General features: G+C 53.3%; 1 protein-coding gene across 2 annotated transcripts; it reads right to left on the bottom strand.

Annotated features, from left to right (window-relative positions):
• Positions 1–13,611: 13,611 nt before the first annotated feature.
• Positions 13,612–20,273, bottom strand: IRX6 (iroquois homeobox 6). 2 transcript variants are annotated; one of them, XM_045442786.1, is made up of 6 exons: positions 19,085–20,273; positions 17,867–18,124; positions 17,030–17,139; positions 16,520–16,827; positions 15,021–15,650; positions 13,612–14,076 (listed from the first exon to the last, which is right to left on the bottom strand). In XM_045442786.1, the coding sequence occupies exons 1-6, from the start codon at positions 19,127–19,129 to the stop codon at positions 14,072–14,074; spliced, it is 1,356 nt and encodes a 451-aa protein (XP_045298742.1). In that variant the 5' UTR covers positions 19,130–20,273; the 3' UTR covers positions 13,612–14,071. The 2 variants fall into 2 exon arrangements, with proteins under 2 accessions (XP_045298742.1, XP_045298741.1); XM_045442785.1 differs by having other exon boundaries at positions 13,612–14,079; positions 19,085–20,266.
• Between the last annotated feature and the right edge of the window lie 2,146 nt (positions 20,274–22,419).

The following is a 22,419-nucleotide window of genomic DNA, read 5'->3' as shown; positions in this document are numbered from 1 at the left end:
CCTCTCCTACAGCTCTCTCTTGTTCTACTGATAACTCCCTTCCTAGGGACTTCCAGCGAGGGGTGGTAATGACTTTCCATTGTTGCTGGTCTCTGGGTGCAACACCCCCCCACCCCGGCTCCCTTAGTCTACACCTCTGTAAATAGTGCTGTATTAACCTCTCTGCAGTCACCGCTTCAAGGGGGCCCTCTGCTTCCCGATGGCTGAGACAGCACCCCAGTTTCCCTTTGAGAACTTACCTTTGTCCCACGGGATAGAGGTAGTGGGACATCATAATCAAGGTGCCCTGCCTTTCCTCAGCCCGAACAAGGAAGGTGCAGAGGAACACATGGTCCAAGCAAGTCCAAAAGGGATTCTGTCTCCCTGGGACTTCAACCGACAGCAGAGAAGCCACATTCCTCTGGCAGCCCAACCGAAGGGGCTGAGGAGCAATTCCTATCGCTCAGACTTCCAGAGCTGCTCTGGTGGGTGACTTTTCCAGGCCTGGTTCTGCAACCTTCCCCTCCATCCTCTGAGTCCTTCTAGAACCTTCCAATCAATTCCTTATTTTGCTCAAAGTGAACCAGTATAGGTTTCTGCTGCTTCGCCCCAGAGAATCTTCACTGATGCATCTCTGAAGCCACTTTTTCCAAGACTTGCCTTCCCCAAGCATCCGTATGGCTTAGGGGCCTTCCCCTTGGCCCCTGTTGGGGGAAATCGATCCTTTTACCTGCTTCCGGTTACTGCACCTGCTACTCGTTGACTTCTGAGAGCTTCCTCCTTCCTATTTACATGTGCACCCATAGTCTATCACAGTAACTTCTTTTGATATTTCCCGGATTACCCCACCTTTTGCAGTTGTTGGGTTTTGCCTGTGATTCCTGTTTATAACGGTACAGGATCTCCAGACCAGAGCCCTATCAAAAATTGCCCAATGTTTTAAAACCGTGCCTCAAATTAGTTGACATCTGTGACTCTTAAGTATAAAGCTGGCTGAGGAAATGCTATCAGCATGACACAATTTGAATGTGGGCACACATGTTAGGTTTGAAACGAAAGGGTGTGGTTGGCTTTTAGACAGATATTTTTAAAATGTTGGGGGCATCCAAGTCTGGTAGTGACAGCAGTGTGGTCAACCTTTAAACATCTGTCAATACTGTGTTCAGAGTGTGGGATATGAGCAGTTTCGTACACTGCAGAGAGGGGACATGTCCAGTTAGGGTCACTTTAGGGGACAGTTTCATCTGTTAAAATGTTAAAGCACATTCCCATGATCTATCTAGTGTACTGGTCAGATCCCACTCGAATAGACACGCTTGCCTATGTGCCCAGGGAGGTGCGTATAAGATGTTTAATCCATCAGTGTTTATAAAGATTAAATTTGGTTGGGGGGGATTGAAAACAAATATACAAACGTTCATCAGCTGGAAGATGGGCTAAATGCACCTTGAGAAATTCACCTTTTGGGTCACTGGTGAGCAATTAAGAAGAATGGGCTATATTTCTACTCACGACTGGGTGCAGCTCAATCATAAAGTTGATACCATTTATGAAAGAAACACGCAAACACCAACGGTACCTCCGTAGGTCTGCATGGACTTATACATATTTATGTCATGCAGAGAAAGGCTTAGAAGGTATCACATCAAACTGACAGAAGTGCCTACCTCTGGGGAAGAAGAGATCAGGATTTTTTGAGGAGTGGGGCATGTGGTCAAAGGGGATGGTGGCAAAGACTGGCTGACTCATGGTCAAACCTATTCCTCTCTTTTCTGATAACCCAGCTACACAGCATTTTCCTTGCAGTTGAGTGTGGCCGTGTGATTAAAATCTGGCCAGTGGAAAGGGGGTGAAGAACGCGTTACCACCTTCCAACAGGCAACCCTTCCTGCCTTTTCCTTCCTCTGCAACCTGGAAGCTACATTTCAAGATGGCGGAGCCACAGATGAGGAAGCTATGTTCCTGGACCTCTCTGCCTGGGAGACAACTGCTCGCAGGTCAGGAACACCGGATTGGATTTCATGAAAGCAAGAAATAGATTGCTGCTCTGTTAAGCCACTGAGATTTTAGTGTTCATCTGTGCTGGGAACTAGCTTTACCCAAACCCACATCACGATTTTAGTGTTAATTCAAGTGTTTTTACTTTTTAAAAAAGAAGAGTGCATTCACGTATCACTTGTGCAGTTAAGTTTTCAAAGAAAGATGGAATGAGAGCAAATCCTATCTAAGAAGGACTTAGGATTCTATGTGAGTGACCGTGGATGCTTTTCTGGATCCCTTACGGCTTCAGGTAGAGTCCTGCCATGTACCAGCCAGAAAAAAAATCACTCTCCATTCTTGTAGAAGGTCATGAGTCAAGAAACCTGAATTCCAGTCCTAACTCTTGATTCCGCCACCCATGGGGCCTTGAGTAAATCACTTCCCTTCCTTGGGTCTCAGTTTCCTGGCCTGTAAAAAAGAGTGAACGTTTAGGGCGAGTTCCCCGAGAAGCAGACTCTGAGACTCTGAGGTTGACTGGGGAGTGTTCTTGACAGGTGAGAAGTGAAGGAAGCAGGACTGGGCAGAGGGAGAAGTTGGATTGTGATGTGGTTGGAAAAAAACCTCAGTGGATTCCATGCGGAGCTGGGATGGACTGTTAGAGTTATCCCAAATTGGGGCAAAGTGGACAAGCCTTTGTCATCATCTCTAATGTGGGTACCAGAATCCCAGGGAAAAATGAAACCACACAACATTAAGTCCAGAGAGGTGCCAACAGAGGCGGGTCCAAATCAACTTCATCTAGTAACTTTTCTGTGCGTATCCATGTAGTAATGACGAATGATTTACTAGTGATGAATGGCGAAGTTGTCGGTGCCCCTCTGATGGTCTGAAATTAACAGGGACCTGGCATCTGTCAGGAAGGTGAGAGCCATGGTCATTTCAGGGTGGGGTTGAGGTAAATATACTCTGGATGTTCATCCATACTGTGATCCCCATCTGTCTGATTAGATTAAACCCGAAAAGTAAAACCACTGCTGTTTGAGTTTAAAGCCAAGACCGCAGTGCAGCTTTGGAGATGTGAAGACTTTAGCCAGGAAGCGGCAGGTGCTAGAAAAACGATGCCAGGAGGTTGTACATCGATACCTTCACAATGCTGTGCAGTGTTCCACAGATGTCGGATTTGACCCTGGAGTTCTTATTTCCAGCTCTTGGAACTTGGCGGCCCCCGGGGCAGGGTTGGGGGGGTGGAGTGGGATGCCCCATGTTGATTCTAGAGCTGGCTTTCTCCAAAAAGTACCCAGTGCTTTCCGAGGTGGGGGCGGGGGTGTAGTTGGATATGATCCTCGGGGATACCAGATGCACATGTTAGAGTTTCTGCTTACTTTCTATCTTTTTTAAATAAATATTTTTTATATATTCACATCATATACACTCGTATCATAGTATATACATGTAATTTAGGAACAAACAAATGCACCTATATGTGGGGTGCACCTCTGAAAAATTTTTCCAATGGTAACATGCACCTTTTAATTTTTTTAATCTTTATTTAATTTTGAGAGAGAGAGAGACAGAGTGCGAGTGGAGAAGGGGCAGAGAGAGAGAGAGAGGGAGACAGAATCCAAAGCAGGCTCCAGGCTCTGAGCTGTCAGCACAGAACCTAACGTGGGGCTCGAACTCACAGGCCGCAAGATCATAACGTGAGATGAAGTCGGACGCTTAACTGACTGAGCCACTCAGGCGCCCTTAACGAGATTATTTTTAACGGCTTTATTGAGGCATAATTGATATACAAAAACTGCACGTAGTTAATGGATACGACTTGACGAGTTGAGACATATATGTGCAGGAGTGAAACCATAATCATGTTCAAGGTAATAGACATAGCCATCACCTCCCAAAGTTTTCTTGTGTCCCTTTTTTTGTTGGCTTGTTTCTTTTTTGTTTTTGTGGTAAGAACCCTTCACATGAGATCTACTCTCCTAACAAACTTCCAAGTGCCTAGCAGAGCATTGTTAACCGTGGGCAGATTTTTCTTAAATAGGAATGAGGCAGATAAATCACACTTCAGCATATATAACCAAAAATAAATAAGCCTACCCATAAACACTCAGGTGCCCAGGATCTTGAATCCAGGGCAGAATCTGGGGCTCATTTTTCTTCATATGGCTTTGGTTTATTGTCCAACTTTCTATGAAACATTCCCTTCCCTGGATCCTTTCCTCTCTTCCTTTTCTGACCTTCCTCTCTCCGTTCTCATTCATTCACTTTTCCACGTTGGGTTTTCTGGGACATCTACCTCGAACCAGTCACTGAGCTTGGGGCAGAGAGCACGGTGGACTGCCTGTTCCCTGCCGTGGCCGCTTTCGGTGTCTCCTCCCGGGTCGATTTCATTCTGCCCTCTCTTTCTTTTCAGTGCCCGGTCGCTGTCACCGCATCCTACCTGCAGGCCTCCAGCTTTCTCTTGTAACTTACACCTCTAGAAACATCCCCGCAGGCGGGTGCCTTCGGTCAGTACTCCATGAACCGGCAGCTTCATGAGAGGCCTCTCTCCGCTGAATTTATGGCTTGGCAAAGCCGTATCATAAAAAATGATTAATGATAATTAACATTTTAACTTCAGGCCATTTAATGGCACCCGACAAAGGGGTCAAGTGAAACTCATGGGTGTCATATGTCAAATGTCACGGTTATGGGAGGGGGCTGAACAGGAGCTGAGGACGAGCCGTGGAGAGCGCGTGAGGAACCATGCAAGGAGCTTCCTTCCCCACCCACCCTGGGCTGCCTCCTCTGCCCACAGTCAAAGGGCCGCTGCCCCCACCCGGGATGTGAAGTATCTGTGCTTCAGTTTGAACGTGTGTCTGGGAATTCAGTTCCTAACAAATGTAATAACGCCAGACTCCCTTCGGCCCCCTGTGTTCAATGCCCAGCACGCTGCCCATTCAGGAAAGCCCACCGATGTTAAGCACTAAGAGACCAGCCCCAAAAAAGTTAGCAGAAAGCGAGACCAAGAACCAAAGCATTGCAGAACCGGAGGCCTTCCGCGAAATAAGGAGATGAATGACCAAGGCCCAGACAAGATGGCAGGTGCCACACACTGGATCTTGCTGTCCCCGAGATGGGAGCCTGGCGTGGAGACAACAGCCGGTGATGAGAAGGAACACACGCCGAGGTGAGGGAGGAGGTCGGTTCCCAAGGACAAGAAAAGTAGGGTAGCCAAACAAAGCTTTGGTCACAGAGCCACCCCGCACGCCAGGATTCCGTCTTCGGGAGCGGCTCTCTGCTGACAGAATTGGGACCTCGCAGTGGACGCCTGGGACTGTAGTCCGCGTCACGATCTCCGCACGGACACGACTGGCAAGCTGCGGCTGCGTGACACTCCCCAGGAAGGTCACCCGCGCTGGAACGCGTTAACGCAGGAATTGCCAACATTTATGGAGCGCGTGCACCAGCTTCTGAGCTAAATACCTAACGTTCATCAACGGAGTGAGTCCTCACCTACACCCCCTGACCCAAGTTCTGGTTGTGGTTGTTGCTAAAGCAGGCGTCGCGCTCAGGGTGGAACCCAAGTCGGGGCTTGAACTCACGACCCTGAGATCAAGACCCGAGCTGAGATCGAGAGTCAGACGCTTAACCGACTGAGCCCTCCAGGCGCTCCAAGTTCTAGCTTCACCGCATTTTATTTACAAAAACGCCGAGGCTCAGAGAGCTTAAGGCACTTGGGTACCATCCCCCGGGTACCAAGCCGTGGGGCCACCCCGTGAACTCAGTTTGCTCGGCCTGTTTCCACATTCTCAGTCGCCCCACCAAGCTGCCTCCTGGACAGCTGAGCGTGTCACAGTGACCTCACGGTAAGGGAAGGGTAGAAAGAACCAGCCGATAGCAATCTGAGGCTTCCTTTCAAAAACATTTACTTAAAAACACGACAGCGAGTCTACTTAAAGAGAAGTATCAATGGAACACGGTACAAGTTCGAAAACGGCCTGGATCTTGAAGGCAAAATGAAAAGTAGCAGAGGCTGGAAAGCTCTGACGTGTACGTAACAGGCCTCAGTTAATAGTGCTGGTAGCGTGTGCGTTTGAGGAGCGATCGGGCATGATGAGGAATTTTCCAATGCACTGAAAAAATCCCCACTGTCAGGCCCGCAGTAACAGTCCCCGTGGTCGGCAGCTTTCTGACCTTGCCTCGAATGTCAATGTCAATAGCTGTTGTCACCAGTCAATGGGCCTCCCTTTTGGTACTTAGAGATTCTCTTTATGCACTTAAAAGGCATCATTAGTACCAAGTGGCTATTAAAGCAGTCTTGCTGTTCAGAATGATTTTCTGAGGCAAATGCAGAGGAAACGTGTTGAGGGTTGAAGTCATTAGCTGTGACCACAGAAGGACCGACCGTGGGCAATGGTGCCATTAATCTTGATAAGGGGAAGTGTGCACAATTCATAAAACCTACTTGGTGAGGTTTCTCCCTAAATGGACACCCGGCTGAATGACCCCATGTCTTTGCTCTAGGTAAGAGGGACACGCGTGAGCTCCGACACGGACCGGGGATAACGGTCGACGCAGGCAGGGCTGCTGGGGGTGGGGACACCACAGTGATTCCAGGCCGCGTGGGGAGGCCAGGGAAGCTGGAGGGTAGTGGGGCAAGAGGAGTTCCGGTGGGCATTTTAGCTAATGGTCACCAGGGACCAGGCACAACGCTAATGCTTATGTGGCAACTGCCTAATGCTCATGACCATCCTGAGGTGGTTGTGAGACCTTGTGACTTCCACCCAGACCTCGTGGATTACTTGCTCTTGGAACCTAGCTGCCATGAAGTGAGGCACCTCAAGCATCCCTTGGAGACAGTAGAAACCTCTGAAGGGGGCAGAGCCCCAGACCCTCCTTGGAAGTGGATCCTTGAGCTCCAGTCGAGCTGCCCCTTCTCCTACCGCACAGATCATCCTCGCTTAACCCTACCGGAGAGGCAGATCCGTCAACAAAATCAACGACTGCTGATGTTTGGGATTTTCGTGGCCTGGGGTACATAGCCCAGGTTTGGTATAAAAAACTGAAACACAACAAAAGACCTTTCTAGCTTAGTTAATGAACCACAGAGGCTGAGGACTGTTGCTCTAGACTCGTCACCATTATCACTGTTGGCATCAATGTTCTAGGGCCCACTCTCTAATGTCTTAAATAAAGCTACGCTGGCGTTTGGAGATGGTCCCAGGCAACGAGAGAAGATGTCAGTCTCTCGTGGTCTCGTAAGTAATAGTCACCCTCCACACGAATACGGATTAATTCACCAAAGAGTGGAATGGGCACCCACCAGCATACCACTAACGCTGGTCACAGCGTTAAATAATGCTGGATCTCAGAGTGACCCCAACTATCCACTTTTCAATTCTCTTTCAATCCTCTGATGACACAAAGATGACAGATCATATATATATGGGGATAATACATCATTCTATATTACACTATAATATAGGTATATACACTATATATTACTATATATATTATACTAAATATAATATGTATACTGTATATAATATTTATTCTATATATAATATGTATACTGTATATATTATATATAGTATAATATATACAGTATGTATATAGTATATATACAATATATATACATGTATTATATATATGTATAGTATATATATACAATATATATAATATAATATATACAGTATACATATTATATTTACATACAATATAACACACTATATATTTCAATCCTCTGATTACACAAAGATAACAGATCATATACATATGGGATAATACACCATACTATATACACACTATAATATATACACACTATAATATACTATATATATATACACTATATATATAGTAGTATACTGTATATATATATATATAGTAGTATAGTGTATATATATATAGAATATTATATTATAGTGTATATATAGTGTATATAATATAGTATATATATGTATATATGTATATGTATATATGTATGTATATATGTATATATACACATATATGTATGTATATATGTATGTATATATGTACATATATATAATATAGTATATATATGTACATATATATAGTGTATATGTATACATATATATAGTGTGTATATATATATATATATATATATATATATATATATATACACATATATATATCTGCCCCTGGTTCCTGGCACAGAGCTCCTATTTTTATTTTTTTTTTTTTTAAACATTTATTTATTATTGAGAGACAGAGAGACAGAGAATGAGCATGGGAGGGGCAGAGAGAGGGGGAGACACAGTATCTGAAGCAGGCTCCAGGCTCTGAGCTGTCAGCACAAAGCCTGACGTGGGGCTCGAACTCACAAGCAGTGAGATCATGACCTGAGCCGAAGTCGGATGCTTAACTGACTGAGCCACCCAGGCGCCCCAAGGCACAGAGCTCCTAAAAGCCATGTAATTTCCTAAGTGATAAGAACACTAGGAATATCTTTTGTTCTAATATTTTGTCTTTGACCTCTCAGTTCCTGACACAGCGCTCCTAAATCCCTTAGAATTTCCTGGGTGATAGGAGTGTCTTTTATTTTAATGAGTTGATTCTTGGTGGGCTCCTGCTTAGGATCCTCTGTCCCCATCTCTGTGCCCCTCCCCCTGCTTACACTGTCCCCAAAATAAATAAAAATTTAAAAGAAGAAGAAGAAGTTTCTGTGCTCTGGGCTCTCCCAGACCTCATCCCATTACCTCCTCATTTGGCTGTTCATCTGTACCTTTAATCATGCCCTTTAATAAACTGGTAAACGTAAACGTGTCTATGAGTTCTGTGAGCTGCTCCAACAGATTAATTGAACCTGAAGATGGGTTTGTGGGAACCCCTGATTTGTAGCTCAGTCGCCAGATGTTGTGGGTAACTTGAGGGCGCACTACTTGTGACTGGCACCTAAAAAGAGGGAGGTCTCGTGGGCCTGAGCCCTTAACCTGCGGGATCTGATGCGATCTCTACGTAGACAGTGTCAGACCTCAGGTAAACTGTGGGATACCCAGCTGCGTCACAGAATATCACTTGGTGTGGAGAAACGTCACACACGGCTGGTGACTAGAAGTGCCAGAAGTGAAGACAATGTGGAGGTGGTGAGAAATTAAAGAGGTTGAAAAATTTCCAACATGGCGCCACCTTGGCTTCGACATCTCTCTAACTCGTGGCAGAAATCAGGGAGGTGGTGTGCCACCAACCAAAATTCAAGAAACACCGATCTAATAAGTCCTTGTGCCCACAACAACTAAGTGAGAGAACCAGAGAAATCATGAAAGAGCCACATGGTTTATGACCATCCCAGAAAACTGAGTCTCTGAGACACTTGGTGACTTGTCCAAGGACTTGGGTCACTGTTTCTCCCCCATCTTCAACTTAACGTGTAATGAAGAAAAATGACATCACTAGAGGGGTCCTCGGCCATATAATTGGTAAATAGCCATTAGACTCCATTTGTTTTCTTTAGAGAGAGTGAGAGAGAGAGCACATGAGCATGAGTAGGGGAGGGGCAGAGGAAGAGAGAGAATCTTAAGCATGCTCAGCATGGAGCCCCACATGGCGCTCGATCCCACAGACCCTGGGATTATGACCTGAGCTGAAATCAAGACTGAGACACTCAGGCACCCCCATTAGATTCCATCTTTACTCTGATCTCAGAATAAGGGCCAAAGAAGCTCCAAACGAGATGGGGAGAGAGGAAGGGGAGGCACAGAGGGTAGGAGACAAATTTCAGAAGTTACATGGAGAAGAAATTGGTTCAAAAAGGAAGAACTTTCTAATGCCAAGGCTGCAAATGACTACGTCAAAAGACAGCGGCAGGCCAGCCAACCCCCCCCCCCCATTGGCTCTTTTATTTGCCTGAGATAGAGTCTTCCAACCTTGGTGTTGGCTTTTCCCGAGTATGTAGGGATTCTGGACCACATGTTCATGTTTGGGGACAGAATTGTCTCCCGCACCGAGGTTACAAGTGACTCGTATGCTGCTTACACCCTGAAATCCTAGCGGGTCTTCAGACAGCTGGGAGTGGCCTCTTCCCCCTCTAATCACTACACGCCTTGAGCTTCAGGATGGTGGGGGTGCGGGTATGGGTGTGGGTGACTGAACCGGATGAGGAGAATGAATGTGAATGCAGATTAAATCCGGGAGGAAATGTTGGCATCTGTTATTGGGATGTGATTTACTTGTGGCCAGCAGCAGGGACTCTAAGCACTCATGCTAAGCTTAGGGCTTGGCCAGTGCTACCCAGGTTAAAAGCCCACCAGACCACATAGGGTGTTTGTTACAAAGGCAGATCTCCCAGTGTGATTCTTTAGCTGTGGGCTGATTCTCATGGTAGAGATCCAGGGGCTACATTTTGCCAAACACTGACCTGGGGTGTCTCAGCTGCGTCCCAGGGACATGTGGACAGGGGGAAAGGTGATGGATGCTCTCAGCCAGGAAATGCGGGCTGTGCCCAGGAAGCACCAAGAGTCCTTTCCCATTGGACATTCCTGAGACGGAAGGAGCTCCAGTGGCCTGAGACAATAGACGCACAGGCACTTAGAATCTCAGAAACACAGGCTCTTATTCATAATGGAATAAAAGCATCTTAAAATAATAGAGTTGCAGGGCGCCTGGATGGCTCAGTTGGTGCAGTATGTGACTCTTGACCTCAGGGTTGGGAGTTCAAGCCCCACGCTAGGCATGGAGTCTACTTAAAAATAAATAAGAAAAATAATTTAAAAAATAGGATGCATTAGCAGTCGATCTCAGCTGTTAAGAATAAGTTGTATTCAGAGTTTAACTTCTTTACTTCATTAGCTGAATAGCTGACACTGAGTTACTTCATCTTTCTGAGCTTCTGCTTCCTCCTTCATTAGATGGGCCTCCTAAGGAGTATAATATAATGCCCTCTCGCACGGTTGTGACATATACATGAGTCAGAGCGTTTAAAGGACATGGCGTTGAAGGTGCTACAGGGGAAGGGGTCCAGAAACTCTTATTATCGTTGCCAAGGTCATAGGATCTTAGGACCAAAGGTGATCACAGAGATTATCTAGTGAGTCCAGGGGCCATGCAGAGAGTGACTCCCAGTGGAGATGAATCAATAACGGAAGAAGCCACTGTTGTGCGAGGCTCCCTTGGTCCAGCCTCTCCTCTCAACCTAGTGGTGGTGGGTGTTCTCCAGCCGAGGAAAGAAAGGAAGTTTGGAGGCCCATCTCCTCGAGACCGTCCCAACCTGACACCCACCGCCTTTCCTTGTTTCCTGACACCTGCCTTGCAGAGCTCGCACACCTCCCGTAGGTGGGCACCAGCATCAGCCGAGGAGAGCGGGGCTGTGTCCTCCCTCCCCTTGCTCTGGTATTTAATCAAGACAGTATTCAAAATATGATTCTGGGAGATTATATTGGGAGATTTGCGGGAGGCTCTCAGTGGGGGCAGCAACGGCGGGAACAGATTGCCACTGGGGGCCCAAGGCTGGGATAATCGGAGGCTCAGACGTGCCTTTCTCAGGCCTTCACCCTCACTCCTGGAGCCCACCCCCAGCCCTGGAGCAGCCAGCACACCGGGATGGAGAACTAAATCATTCCCCATATATTACAGCCAGGGAAACTGAGGGGGGGAAGGGGCTTGTCCACAGCCCCAGCCAAGTAGCCATGGCGTTGAGATGCTAAAGCTCTTTTCTGGGATTCCAGCCGCTCTTTTCTGCCCTTCCTACACCCACCGTCTCCAGCCAGGATCTAGGCCTGGATCCTGGGGCAACCCTGGGCTGCCGGCTGGTGGTGCTCTGGGTGGGGGGAGATGAGGAGAAACTAGGCCTCACAGACAGGAGCTGGGGAGACAACTTCCTGAGTTCCTGAGTGGGAAGGCAGGCAGATACCTGGGCCTCTCTTCCCAGGACTCACGGTTCCATAAAAGGCTGGATGGCTGGGAGAACTCCCTTCTCCCCCCTGCCCCCCCCCCCTCCGGGGGCAGGGGGGCTCCTGAACTCTCTGGATCAGCCACACGACCTGGGGCTCAGGTGCCTCTCTGCTCTCTGGCCTTCACTTTTCCTGTCTCCAAGTGTCTTGGTGTGATGCTAAGGGTCCCTCTACCCTCCACAAAAAGGCTCGCCGGAGCCCCACTCCCAGCCGAGGCCCTCAGAAGGCGCTTCTGCTGACTCCGCAGCCTCCGGAGGGGTCTACCTGGCCCCCCAGGAGGGGGTGGGGTCGAGAGCGCCTTGAAAGAAACCTCCAGCTAATGCTCTTTATTACAAGCGTTAATCCCGCAAAGCCGACTGGAAATAATGTTTATCTTTTCGCAGTTTAATTTCCCGGACCCTAAGCCTCGGGTCAGTGAGGGCGACTGGAGGTCCCCCGGGGAGCCTGGGGGTGGGAGCAGCTGGTGCCCAGAGCAAAGCGAAAGCAGGGAAGGGATCATTCGGCGGAAGCGAGGGAAAGGAGCATGAACCGGAAAGAGGCAATGGACCCTGAGTGGAAAGCTGGGGGTCCCCTCTCCGCCACGGATTCCGTGTGACCCTGAGCCAGTCCCCTGCCCTGCCACTTGGCCTCAGTTTGCTCATCTGGGGAAGAGGTTTGTCCTTTGTCAGCCATGATCGCTAAGGCCCCTTCCGACCCCGGGGTCATTCTATAAAAAAGAAGACAAGGTGGGGGTTGGGAGGGGGTCCGCCGCCTGTTCCCCGGTTCTTCCAACCGCTTCTTCTCCGCAGCCTCCGGGAGGTCTGACAATCTCCCCGCCTCCGACCCCCCAGGATGCGATGATGCGGGCGGGGCGGGGGTAGGGGGCTTCCCGCCCCCCGCTGCAGTGCCAGGCGCTGATTTAGCAGCCGCCACCCGGTCTCAGGGGCCCGGGCCGAGCCCAGCGGTGGAGACGCAGCTCCCCCAGGATCCGGTCTTGGGCGCACACCCCGGCTGCCCTTCTCCTGACTTCCCGCCCGCATCAGCTCCCCGCAGCTCCCCTCTGGGGCCCCGTCCCGGGTTCACCTCCCCCTCTCCCCGTGGGCAGCGGCCAGCTCCCTGGCAGGCTCCAACCGAGGCCAAGAGGCCGGGGACGCGAACTCAGGCCGGTCGCGGGCGGCTTTCCATCTCTCCGCCCCCCGCCCCTGCTCCAGACGCGGCTCCCCGCGGGGCACCGAGTCCGGTTCCCTGCCCATCGGCTCCCATTGGTCGGCCTGTACCGGAAGTGATTGCCGACACTTGGTTCCATAAAAGAATGTCTCCTCTTGCCTCCCCGGGACCCAGCAAGCCGTCACACTTTGCCGTTTTGTACGACGGGAGGAGCGCGGGGATCCCCGCTGCGTGCCAAGGGACGGCCAAGGTTATCCCCATCCCCCGTCCTCCCAAGAAACTAAAACCCAAGTACGAGCCCGGAAACAAATGCAGCTTCCAAATATGCTGACAGCTCCCCGACCTCCGACCTCACCATTCCCGCCCCGTTGCCCCAGTGCACAAGACCCCGCCGCCTCGCGTCACCCTGCTCGGCCAGTTGGGTACAGGCAGCGTCAGGTAGACAGAGTTAGGCGCCCTCAGGGCCCCGGCCTTAACCTCGCCAGCCTCTCTTCTTGCGGTGAGAGGGACTGAGGTTGCAGCTCACGCCGCCCTGGCCCCAGATCCCTGGCCTCATTCCATCCTCCCGTCCGCCCTGGCCTCTCCCAGCGCCCCTGGCACAGACACGCCACACGGGTCGGGTTTGATGTGATTTTTTTTGAGGACACAAGGAATAAGGACGAGGAGAAGACGCAGGCGGTCCTTAGGGACCAGGTCGGCGCTGAAGTTACAAAGTGAAAGGGGGTAGGGTGGGGGTGAGCGAGAGAAGGAGTTGCTGCAGACCCTGAATCAAGAGGAGGGAGGCCGACTCGGTGTCCCGAGTGGGTGCGCAGGACCGACTCGCCCGGCTGTCCCACCCGGCCCTCCTCCGGGTGCCCCGCGCCACCTCCTCCAGCGGGTCTGGCGAGATGCACGTCCGCCCGCCACTCCCAGCTCTGCGTGCAAGAAGGGCCGGGGTAAGGGTTTCTGTGAGTCTGTCTCTTAGGCGAAGTGAGAGCCCCCAGTCCCTGGCAAGGTCTCCCAGCTTCCGAGCGTGGAGGTGAGTTCCAAAAGTAGGGCGTATTTCCGAGATTCTTCCGCAAATCGCAGCCATTGCGCTAACCTGCTGAGAGAGGAAAGGTTGATTAAAACCCGAAGGCCGCTTGGCGCTGATTCCTAGGAAATGGAAGGTCGGTGGTGTCCCATCCGAAGGGAATCAAAGGTCTAGAGGCAATTTGCTTGCTAGAAGGAACATTCGGACCCCGTTATGTGCAGATTCAAATAACAGCGTAACCCAGTTTTCTAAGCCAGTAGCTAATCCTGAGAGAAATTACTACAAAGCAGAATCTGACAGTAATTGCCGGAAGCTGCCTGATGCTGGGGGGGAATGTCCCTTTGTGGGGTGCGACTCCCTTCCGCCAGGCACAGCCAGAGAACCAGCCAGGGCCAGTAGACAGTGATTGGCAGTCACACCCGGCTGGGGCTGAGCCCTTGGGGGTGAGCGCTCTCCAGGGACAGCCCCAACCCTCGGCCACCCTCCCCAGGGGCTTCAGCCGGCCCAAGGCAGGGCTCCAGCTGGACTTAAGCGCTGGCCTTAAACCAAGTGCACGTATCTGGCCCGTCCTTTCAGGCTTCTTGGAAGGCCCTGGTTCCGGCCCAGCCCTAGCAAACTCTTGGTGCAAAGCACAGCAGGGGCCAGCTGGCCTCCCCCGAGGGGCGGGCAGGGGGCAAGGGTGTCTCTGCCAGAAGGTCGCGATGGAGCCCACCTGGCACATTTGCCAGCACATTGGGCACCGGGGCGCAGAGGTCTAGGTTGACGACTTGCTCAGTGCCCCTAGGCAAGTTACTGTCTCACTCTGAGCCCATTACTATTAAGTTTCAAAAGGAGGCCGAATGAGTGCTTTGGTGCCTAAGCTGCTGTTTTCAGGAAGCGCTGTGGGACAAGCCCGCTCCAGGTCCCAACGTGGCCGCGCCCCAGAGGCCGAGAGGCGGGACAGTGGCCGGGCGGCACCGTGGGCAGCCCCGTCCTTTGGACAGACACACCCAGCGCCGTTGGGGACCCACTACCTTCTGCTCCAGACGGGTACTGGCACCGCACTGCAGGCTCCCTCCGCCGCGGGCAGGGCGCACAGTTCATCGGCGGCGCCTGCAGGGCGAACGGGTGGTTTCCAAAGGCTTTGGCTGCGCGGGAAGACTCTTCGCCCGCGGAGTCTCTGGGGACGGCGGGTGGGCCGCCGGAGCCCGGAGGCGGTCCCGGAATCAGACGGCACTCGGGACTTCGTGGCCTGGGAGGGGCTGGCGCTGCCCCGTCGACAGCGCTGGCGGCCGCAGTGTGCGCCAGGGACCAGATGCGCGGTTTCTCGCGGCACGGGTAGTGCAGGGTCAACGTGGGGCCCCCAGGCTCCGCCCGGAGGAAATCCGCTTCTCCCGACCCGGGGGGCTCAATGAACGAGAAGGGGCGCGCCGCCAGGCCGCACTCCCGGCGCTCCAGCCGGGCCTCTCGAGCCGCCGCGGCGGCGTATGGTGCTGGCTGCGCCTGCGAGTCTTTATGGAACTCAGCCAGCCTGTCCGTAGCGGTGGCCACAGCCTCCTCTTCTTCGGCCTCCTCCTCTTCCTCCTCCTCCTCCTCCTCCTCTTCCTCCAGGTCTTCCAGGTCACTCAGCCGGAGCCCTCGGGCCTCCTGGCTTGCAGAAGCATCTGCGGGAAATCAGGACCGAGTGAGAAAAGCCCCAGGCCCCAAGGGAAATCCGCGGGAGTGCCCACCCCTGAGAAGCTTTTAGCAAGATGGCTGTGACTGAGGGCATTCTCAGGGTTGCTCACCGGGCTGGCCAAACCCGTCTCTTACAGTCGTCCCAGCGCTCCGGCTTGCCCCCCGGGAAAGAATGTAGGCCCCAGCCCTGCCCCCACTCCTGGGAAGACTCCTCTCTGGTGCAAAGAAACTAACGCTTTCTCCTGCCTACGACCTGGATCTCAGTGTCTCCACCGTAAAGCAAACAGACATACACCCAAGGGGACATTTTCCCCTCCAATTCCAGCATCCACAGGTAGCTGGTGTGTGTTATTTAATTCAGCAAATATTTATGGAGTGCCATCTATGGGCCAGACGTCATTTAGGCACTTGGGTATTAAGAATTTAGGGAATACAGCAGCGAGTAAGAGACACTGTCTGGTGGAGGTGATGTTCTGGCAGGGGGAGGCAGACACGGACCGGACCGCCTTCCCACAGTGATAGGTGTGGCAGAGGAAATACAATAGGCCGATGTGATAGAGAATAACTGAGGGGCTAAGTGAGCTTGGGTGGCCAGGGAAGGCTTTGTCCAGCCCACACTATAGAAGTCAAGAAGAAGCCAGTTATGTAGGGAATTCCAGGCAGAGGGAACTGTAGAGGCAAAGGCTCAGAGGTGTGTGTGTGTGTGTGTGTGTGTGTGTGTGTGTGGTGGGGGAGGAACACAAGTGCAAGGGTAAGTCAGGGAGCGCCTCCAAAGAGGCTGTTGTCCAAGGCAGCTCGCCAAAGTGCCATCAGCCCGCTATCTAGCTGGGAAAAGGTGGGGTAACATTCTGGGTACCTTTGGCGTCACCATTCAGGCAGCCCAGGGACTCCTCTGCTCCACTCTCAGCCCTCCTCTCCTCCCCGCCTTTGCTCTTGGGCGCCCAAGTCATCTTGTTCTCCTTCTTGAGGCGCCGGCGCGCGTTGGCGAACCAGGTGGACACCTGGGTGAGGGTCATCTTGGTGATGATGGCCAGCATGATCTTCTCGCCCTTGGTGGGGTAGGGGTTCTTGCGGTGCTCGTTCAGCCAGGCCTTGAGCGTGCTGGTGGTCTCCCGGGTGGCGTTCTTCCGGCGGCCAGTGCCACTCAACTCCACCGCTCCATACCTGGGGGGGGAGAACCTGGCTCACAGTTCTGGGTCTGAGAACCTGGGGCTGCAGGCAGGAGACAGTCTGAGGCCGGGAAATGAGGTTCCGTGCTCCCCCCTCCTCACACACCCTCCTTCCCAGGCTGTTCCCAGATGGGCCCTATGGCGGGAGGCGGGGGAAGGACCTGTAACGCCAGCTACCAAGGCACCCCATGCCTTACCGGTCGTACTGGTACTGCCCCAGGGTCGGCTCATAGGGGTAATAGGCTCCTGCTTGTGCCAGGCCAGGTGTAAAGTTCCCTGCGGCCTCTTTAAATTCATACTGTGGATTCTGGTGGGGGTTGGGGTGGGAAGAGAGAATTCAGGACGACGAGGCAGTATAGTTGCTAAGGGAGTGACCTCTGGAGTCCAGTCCGGTCCTACCACTCCTCCTGGCTATGCGACCTTGGGCACACTTGTTTACTCTGTGCCTCAGTTTCCCCTTGGTAACTGGGAATAACAACAGTACCTCTAGGGTATGGAAGAAGCACCCTTGGCAGAATCCCTGGTGCAGAATAAGCAGTGGTTAAACGCCAGCTCTCCTGGTTATTACTGTCACCACTTGTGACTACTCCCAATCCCCCCCCTCCCTACCAGCTGGGGACCTTCCCTGCCTCACTCTCCTTCCAGAGCTATTCTCTGACCCTCTGTATCTTCGTGGCTTTGGGCAAGGGCTTTGAGCCCCTCTTCATTTCAGTTTCCTGTAACTGAAGTCTGTAAACTGAGGCTCCCTACCTCACGAGCGAACAGAAGCACAGATGTTTTGTAATCAGGACGGACTTCTGCAAAGGGTCAAACTGCCGTAAAGAGGTGTTTTTCCTCCCGCGCTTTATAATCCTACCCGTTTCCCTTCCTCGGAGTTTCGCCTCCTTCCTCGATGTCCAGCTCCAGGCCCCCCCCCCCCCAGACGTCTTACTGGATTTCACCCGCTGCTGCCTTGTTCATGCCCCCCACCCCACCCCACCCCCGGGCCGGATGGGTTTTGGCGAACAGACCCAGGCTCCACCCGGGGTACTCACCAGCGCCCCGTACAGCGCGGGCGGCTCTGGGCTGTAGGGCAGGTAGCCTGGGTAGCTCTGGGCAGCTGCGGCGGCCGCGTAGGGGGCTCCGTAGATGCCCAAGGCCGCGCCCAGCTCGGGCCGCGCACTGCCCAGTAGCCGACCGTCGTAGGGCGCGCAGCAGAGAGCGGCCGCCGGGGTGGAGCCTGAGGCCACGTCTGGGACCGAGCGCGGGGCGGATTCGCAGCAAGTGGCGCTGGAACTTGCAGACACCAGAAACTACGGGGGTGAGAGAGGCGCACCGGAGGTCAGAGACCGGCGCCTCGGGCTGGCGGGAGCCAGCGGCAGAACAGCCCGATCGCTGCCTCATTCAACATTAACTAAATGCCACCCAGAGCTGAGCGAGCACTCTGCTGCGATGGAAATGATCTGAAGACGTAATTTAGCCAAACTGCCCTCATAGGTACTTCTAAAACGTTGCTCAGGCTCCAGAGTCCCCGGGGTCGAGGCGATGGCACGGTCTGAAACCCGAATTACAGAAGCCAAACTCCTCTTGTTCCCTCGCCCACCCCTCCTCCGCCCCCATCACAGGATCTTACAAAGGCAGAGCTAGAAGTTAGGCTTAGCCACCACCACCATCTCTTACTCCAGCTCCCTTTTTTATAGATCCGGCACGAGCACCAGGGAGACTTGTCCAAGATCCCAAAGCGGGTCAGAGGTCAAGTGGGAACTAGACCCCACAATCTAGGCAGAAACTGGAGGACAGCGGTGGGTGTCCCCAGGAAATCCTTGTCACTGCCCAACACCCACCGTAATCTGGAAAATCCAAGGAGCCGGAAGCAGAGAGCTTGGACCCGGTCAAAGAAGGGAGAGGATAAGTACAGAAGTCAACAAGCAAACCACTGAACAATGCTGAGGTGGAGAGATCCGGGTCACCTCGGATATCTGTACAATAAGGAGGCCTGTCTGGAAGATCTCTGAGATCCCACCCATCTCGCTTAGCGCGTGGTTAGTGCCCAAGTTTCGGGTCACACGATCTTCCGGCTTGCACTGGGGGAGTGGAAGGTTCTCGGCCAGAGGTTGGGGATGTCGGAGGGGTCTGTGGTACATTACCCTGGTCCCTGCTCTCTCTGTCTTCTCCGGAGACTCGTGCGAAAGGGGGGCGCTCAGCTGCAGGCGCGTGCACTGGGCACCCCCTCCTCTGTGTCAGCCCCCATCCCCCATGGAGGCCCTTCTTACCTGGGAAGCGCTGCCGTAAGGGTGTCCAAAGTGCGGGAAGGACATGGTAGCTGTCCCTGGCCCTCCTTCCCTTGCGAGTTCCCGCCTCAGCCCCGCGATTCTGCGCCTCCAGCCGTGCGCCGCCTCGGTTCCTTACACGGCTGCTGGTGCCCAGCGCCCGGTCCTCCGCCCGCTTGGCACGACTGGAGGCAGAGCCGAGGGCAGTCCGGCTGCCGAGCCCTGCGCTCCAGAAGGCGCCCCTCCGGCCCGCGTGGTCCGGAAGACAGAAGGGCCCATGGATGGGCAAGGAAAGGGAGAGGATGCGGGTTCCCAAAGTCGCGCGGTGGCGAGGCAAGGTGAGGCGCGGCGCCGGGCTGTGAGGCTTCAGAGGTGTCCCAGTCCAAGGTGGCCAGAGGCTCAATGTGACGTCACGGTAATCCCGGGCCGCCAGGCGGGCCCCCGGGCCCTGGGGCCCCGGGCCACCAAGCGTGCCAAGCGCAGCCAGCCCGTGCGCGCGCGCGCACTCTCACCCACGCTCACACTTGTTCCGGGAGGTTTGTGCAGCTGGTGAGGAACGTCAAAGACCCTGACCCTCTGTGTTTGGCGCTGGATCCTACCCCTTTTCGCCTTAAACTCACGCGCGCGCGCGCGCGCGCGCGCGTACACACACACACACACACACACACACACAACCTCTCCAAATTACCCGGGAGAAGTAGGAGAAACGCCTCCCTCTGTGCCGCGCAGGCCCCGGGCGCAGCGCGTTTACCTCCTCCCCTGCGGCCCGGAGGAGGAGAGAAGCAAGCCAGGCGGCGAGGGGGGAGAGAATACAAAAGAAGAGACAGGAGAAAAAAGAGAGGAGAAAAGTGGGGGAGAAAGGCAAGAGGGAGAAGGAGGAGGGGAGAGGAGAGAGATGAGTCCAAGCGAACAGAGGCGCGCGGGGGAGGGGAGGGAACTGGGGTGGGCGAAGGCTGGGCGCAGGTTGAACACAGGCAGGTGGAGGAGAGCGGCGGCTCGGGGGACTAGCCTCCAGCCCGGCTCCCCCGCCCCTCCGCTGCAGGAAAGTTTGTTCTCGCCACAGGCCCGGCACTGGTTGGGGCCGCGGCCGGGGAGCGTCGGTGGTTCCCACTGGCCCGCCCGTCTTTGTGCTTCGGAATCTGATTCCCCACCCCAGCCTCCCCAGGACTGTAGCTAGATTCAGGCTCTCGGGGCCCGGGTCTTTGCCAGGGTCTCGACCCAGGGGCTTCTCTGCAGCCTCTGGCGTCCGAACAGAGCGAATAGCGCCCCCTCGAGGCCAAGATTCAGTTCCGCTTGGACTCGGCCTGGAAACGCGCTAAAACTGACCCTTGGCATCCGCAGACAGCTGGCGAACACCCCTGGGCATCTCCTCCGAAGACGACGCTTGGTTGCTTCCTGCGCACAGACCGCTGTGTCCACGGGGGAGCCGGGGAGCCCCACAGGAAGGTGCAGGGGCCGAGCTGCAGCCGCTGCGCTCCGCTGGGGGTGGCGCTGGCGAGCCGCGGTTCAGCTCGCGGGGAGTGAGGCCCAAGCCCGGCGCTCCGCCGCGACGCCGGGTTGGGCCCAGAGATCTGACCACCCCCCTCTATCCCAGGGGTCCTCAAAGGGGCGCTGATGGGCGGAGGAGCTCGTTTGTGCCCGGGAGGGGGCTGCGTGCTCTAGGCCTGGCACGAGACCAGCGGCCGCCAGTTTGTGAGCACTGTAGATCCTGCGCACTCAAGGCTCAATTCCCCAGGCCTGGAGCATACCCACCGAGGGCCACCAAACCGCGACGCGAGGTTGGGGAAGGGGGAGGGGCGGGGGGGGTGGGGGAAGGACGGGGCGTCCAGTCTAATGGGGGAAGGTCTTCGGGGGATGCTGCCGAGATCCCAGTGGAACTCAGGCTCTGGGGCTTGCAGGCCAGAAACCTCAGCAAGTCTCGCCTTTCACTCACAGGGTTACAAAACGCTCTCCCAGGTCCTCACTGCACCTCCTCAGAGGAATCCAGGGGGTTGGTTCAAGGACCCAGTTTTATTTTCTAGTTGAAACGCAAGAACGTGTGGCTCAGATGTTAGGAACAACCCGGGACTCTGCCCTGGGATTTTGCGAGGCGAGGAGGAAGCCCAAAGACCATGCAAGGTCTAGGGCCCTGGCCTGGGATCCCTGGCCGCGAGCTTCCCTCTGGACTCTCGCAGAGGGAACTGGTAGGCCCAGAAGCCAGCTACCTGTTTGGAACAACATCGGCTCGCCCACCTCCCCAAACAGATTCTGCAGAATGAGCAAGGCACAGAAGAAGCCGCCAACCGCAGACCCTTCTCTGCCTGGGATGATTATTATGAGGACAAGCTCCATTCTCAATATTAACGAACCCAGCTGGGTTGCCTGGTCCGTTACCTTGGAGAAACCTTGGCGTTCAACCCCGGGAAACTCCCAGTTAGAAAAAGAATCATAGTCCTCGCCAGATTGATTTAGTGATAAAAATTCCCCGTAATAGATACATCCCTTGATTTTTTCAAAACGCACTTTGGAGCTCTCCACACATTTGCAGCTTGGATACATCTAAGCTATTTTTTTTTTTTTTTTTAAGGGAGCATTGGAGAGAATTCATTCAATTAGTCCCTTGGGGAAGATTACTGCTAATTAATTAATTGCAAACATTTCCAGAGGGAAGGTATGTCAATTGTAAAGTAATAACATTAGATAGTTGAAATACTTATTCAGCAACTTCGATTGCCCCTTCGTTCCTAAGCAGATTTTTTTTTATGACAGAAAGATGGGGGTGGTGGTGAAGAAAAAGCATTAGTTCCGTCCCCTGGCGATCTGGTTGCAAAGGAGAAGCTGCCATATAGAACGTATTGATTTTTTAGCTGATTTATAAGACCTCTGCGGGAGCAATGCCGCGTGCAGGGCCTCCAGGCCTACCTCTTGTCTTTGCGCTCTAGGATTAGAGAAAAGCAACACGAGTTTTCAAGAGAAAAAAGAAAAAAGGAGGAAGAACACTGGTGAAGTACATTGGAGGCTAAGGCAATGAAGGTCCCTCAGCGCTTTTCTTCTTACGGAGAGAAGGACAAGCGAAAGAGCAGGTTTTATATTAAGGCACCTTTCTATTGTCTCCAAAGTTACTTGACAGTATCAGAGTGTCTTGGGGAGGGAGGCTGCCACTTCCAGACACGGGGGAACCTTGGTTTCGTAGTTCCTTCTATTGCTACGCCCACCACAAGCCTGTCAGGTACCCTGCGATTTGATGTGACACCACCAGCATTAGGTGGGGCTCCCTAAAAAACAGTTCTTAGGAACTGTGTTCTCTTCCCGCGATTTTCAGAGCCATGTAACAAAACACAGCCGGTGGGTACAACCGA

The sequence above is a fragment of the Leopardus geoffroyi genome, chromosome E2 (assembly GCF_018350155.1).
Source record: "Leopardus geoffroyi isolate Oge1 chromosome E2, O.geoffroyi_Oge1_pat1.0, whole genome shotgun sequence".
Lineage (NCBI taxonomy): Eukaryota > Metazoa > Chordata > Mammalia > Carnivora > Felidae > Leopardus > Leopardus geoffroyi.
Note: the sequence above shows the minus strand (reverse complement) of the source record. Positions and strands in the feature narration are given on the sequence as shown.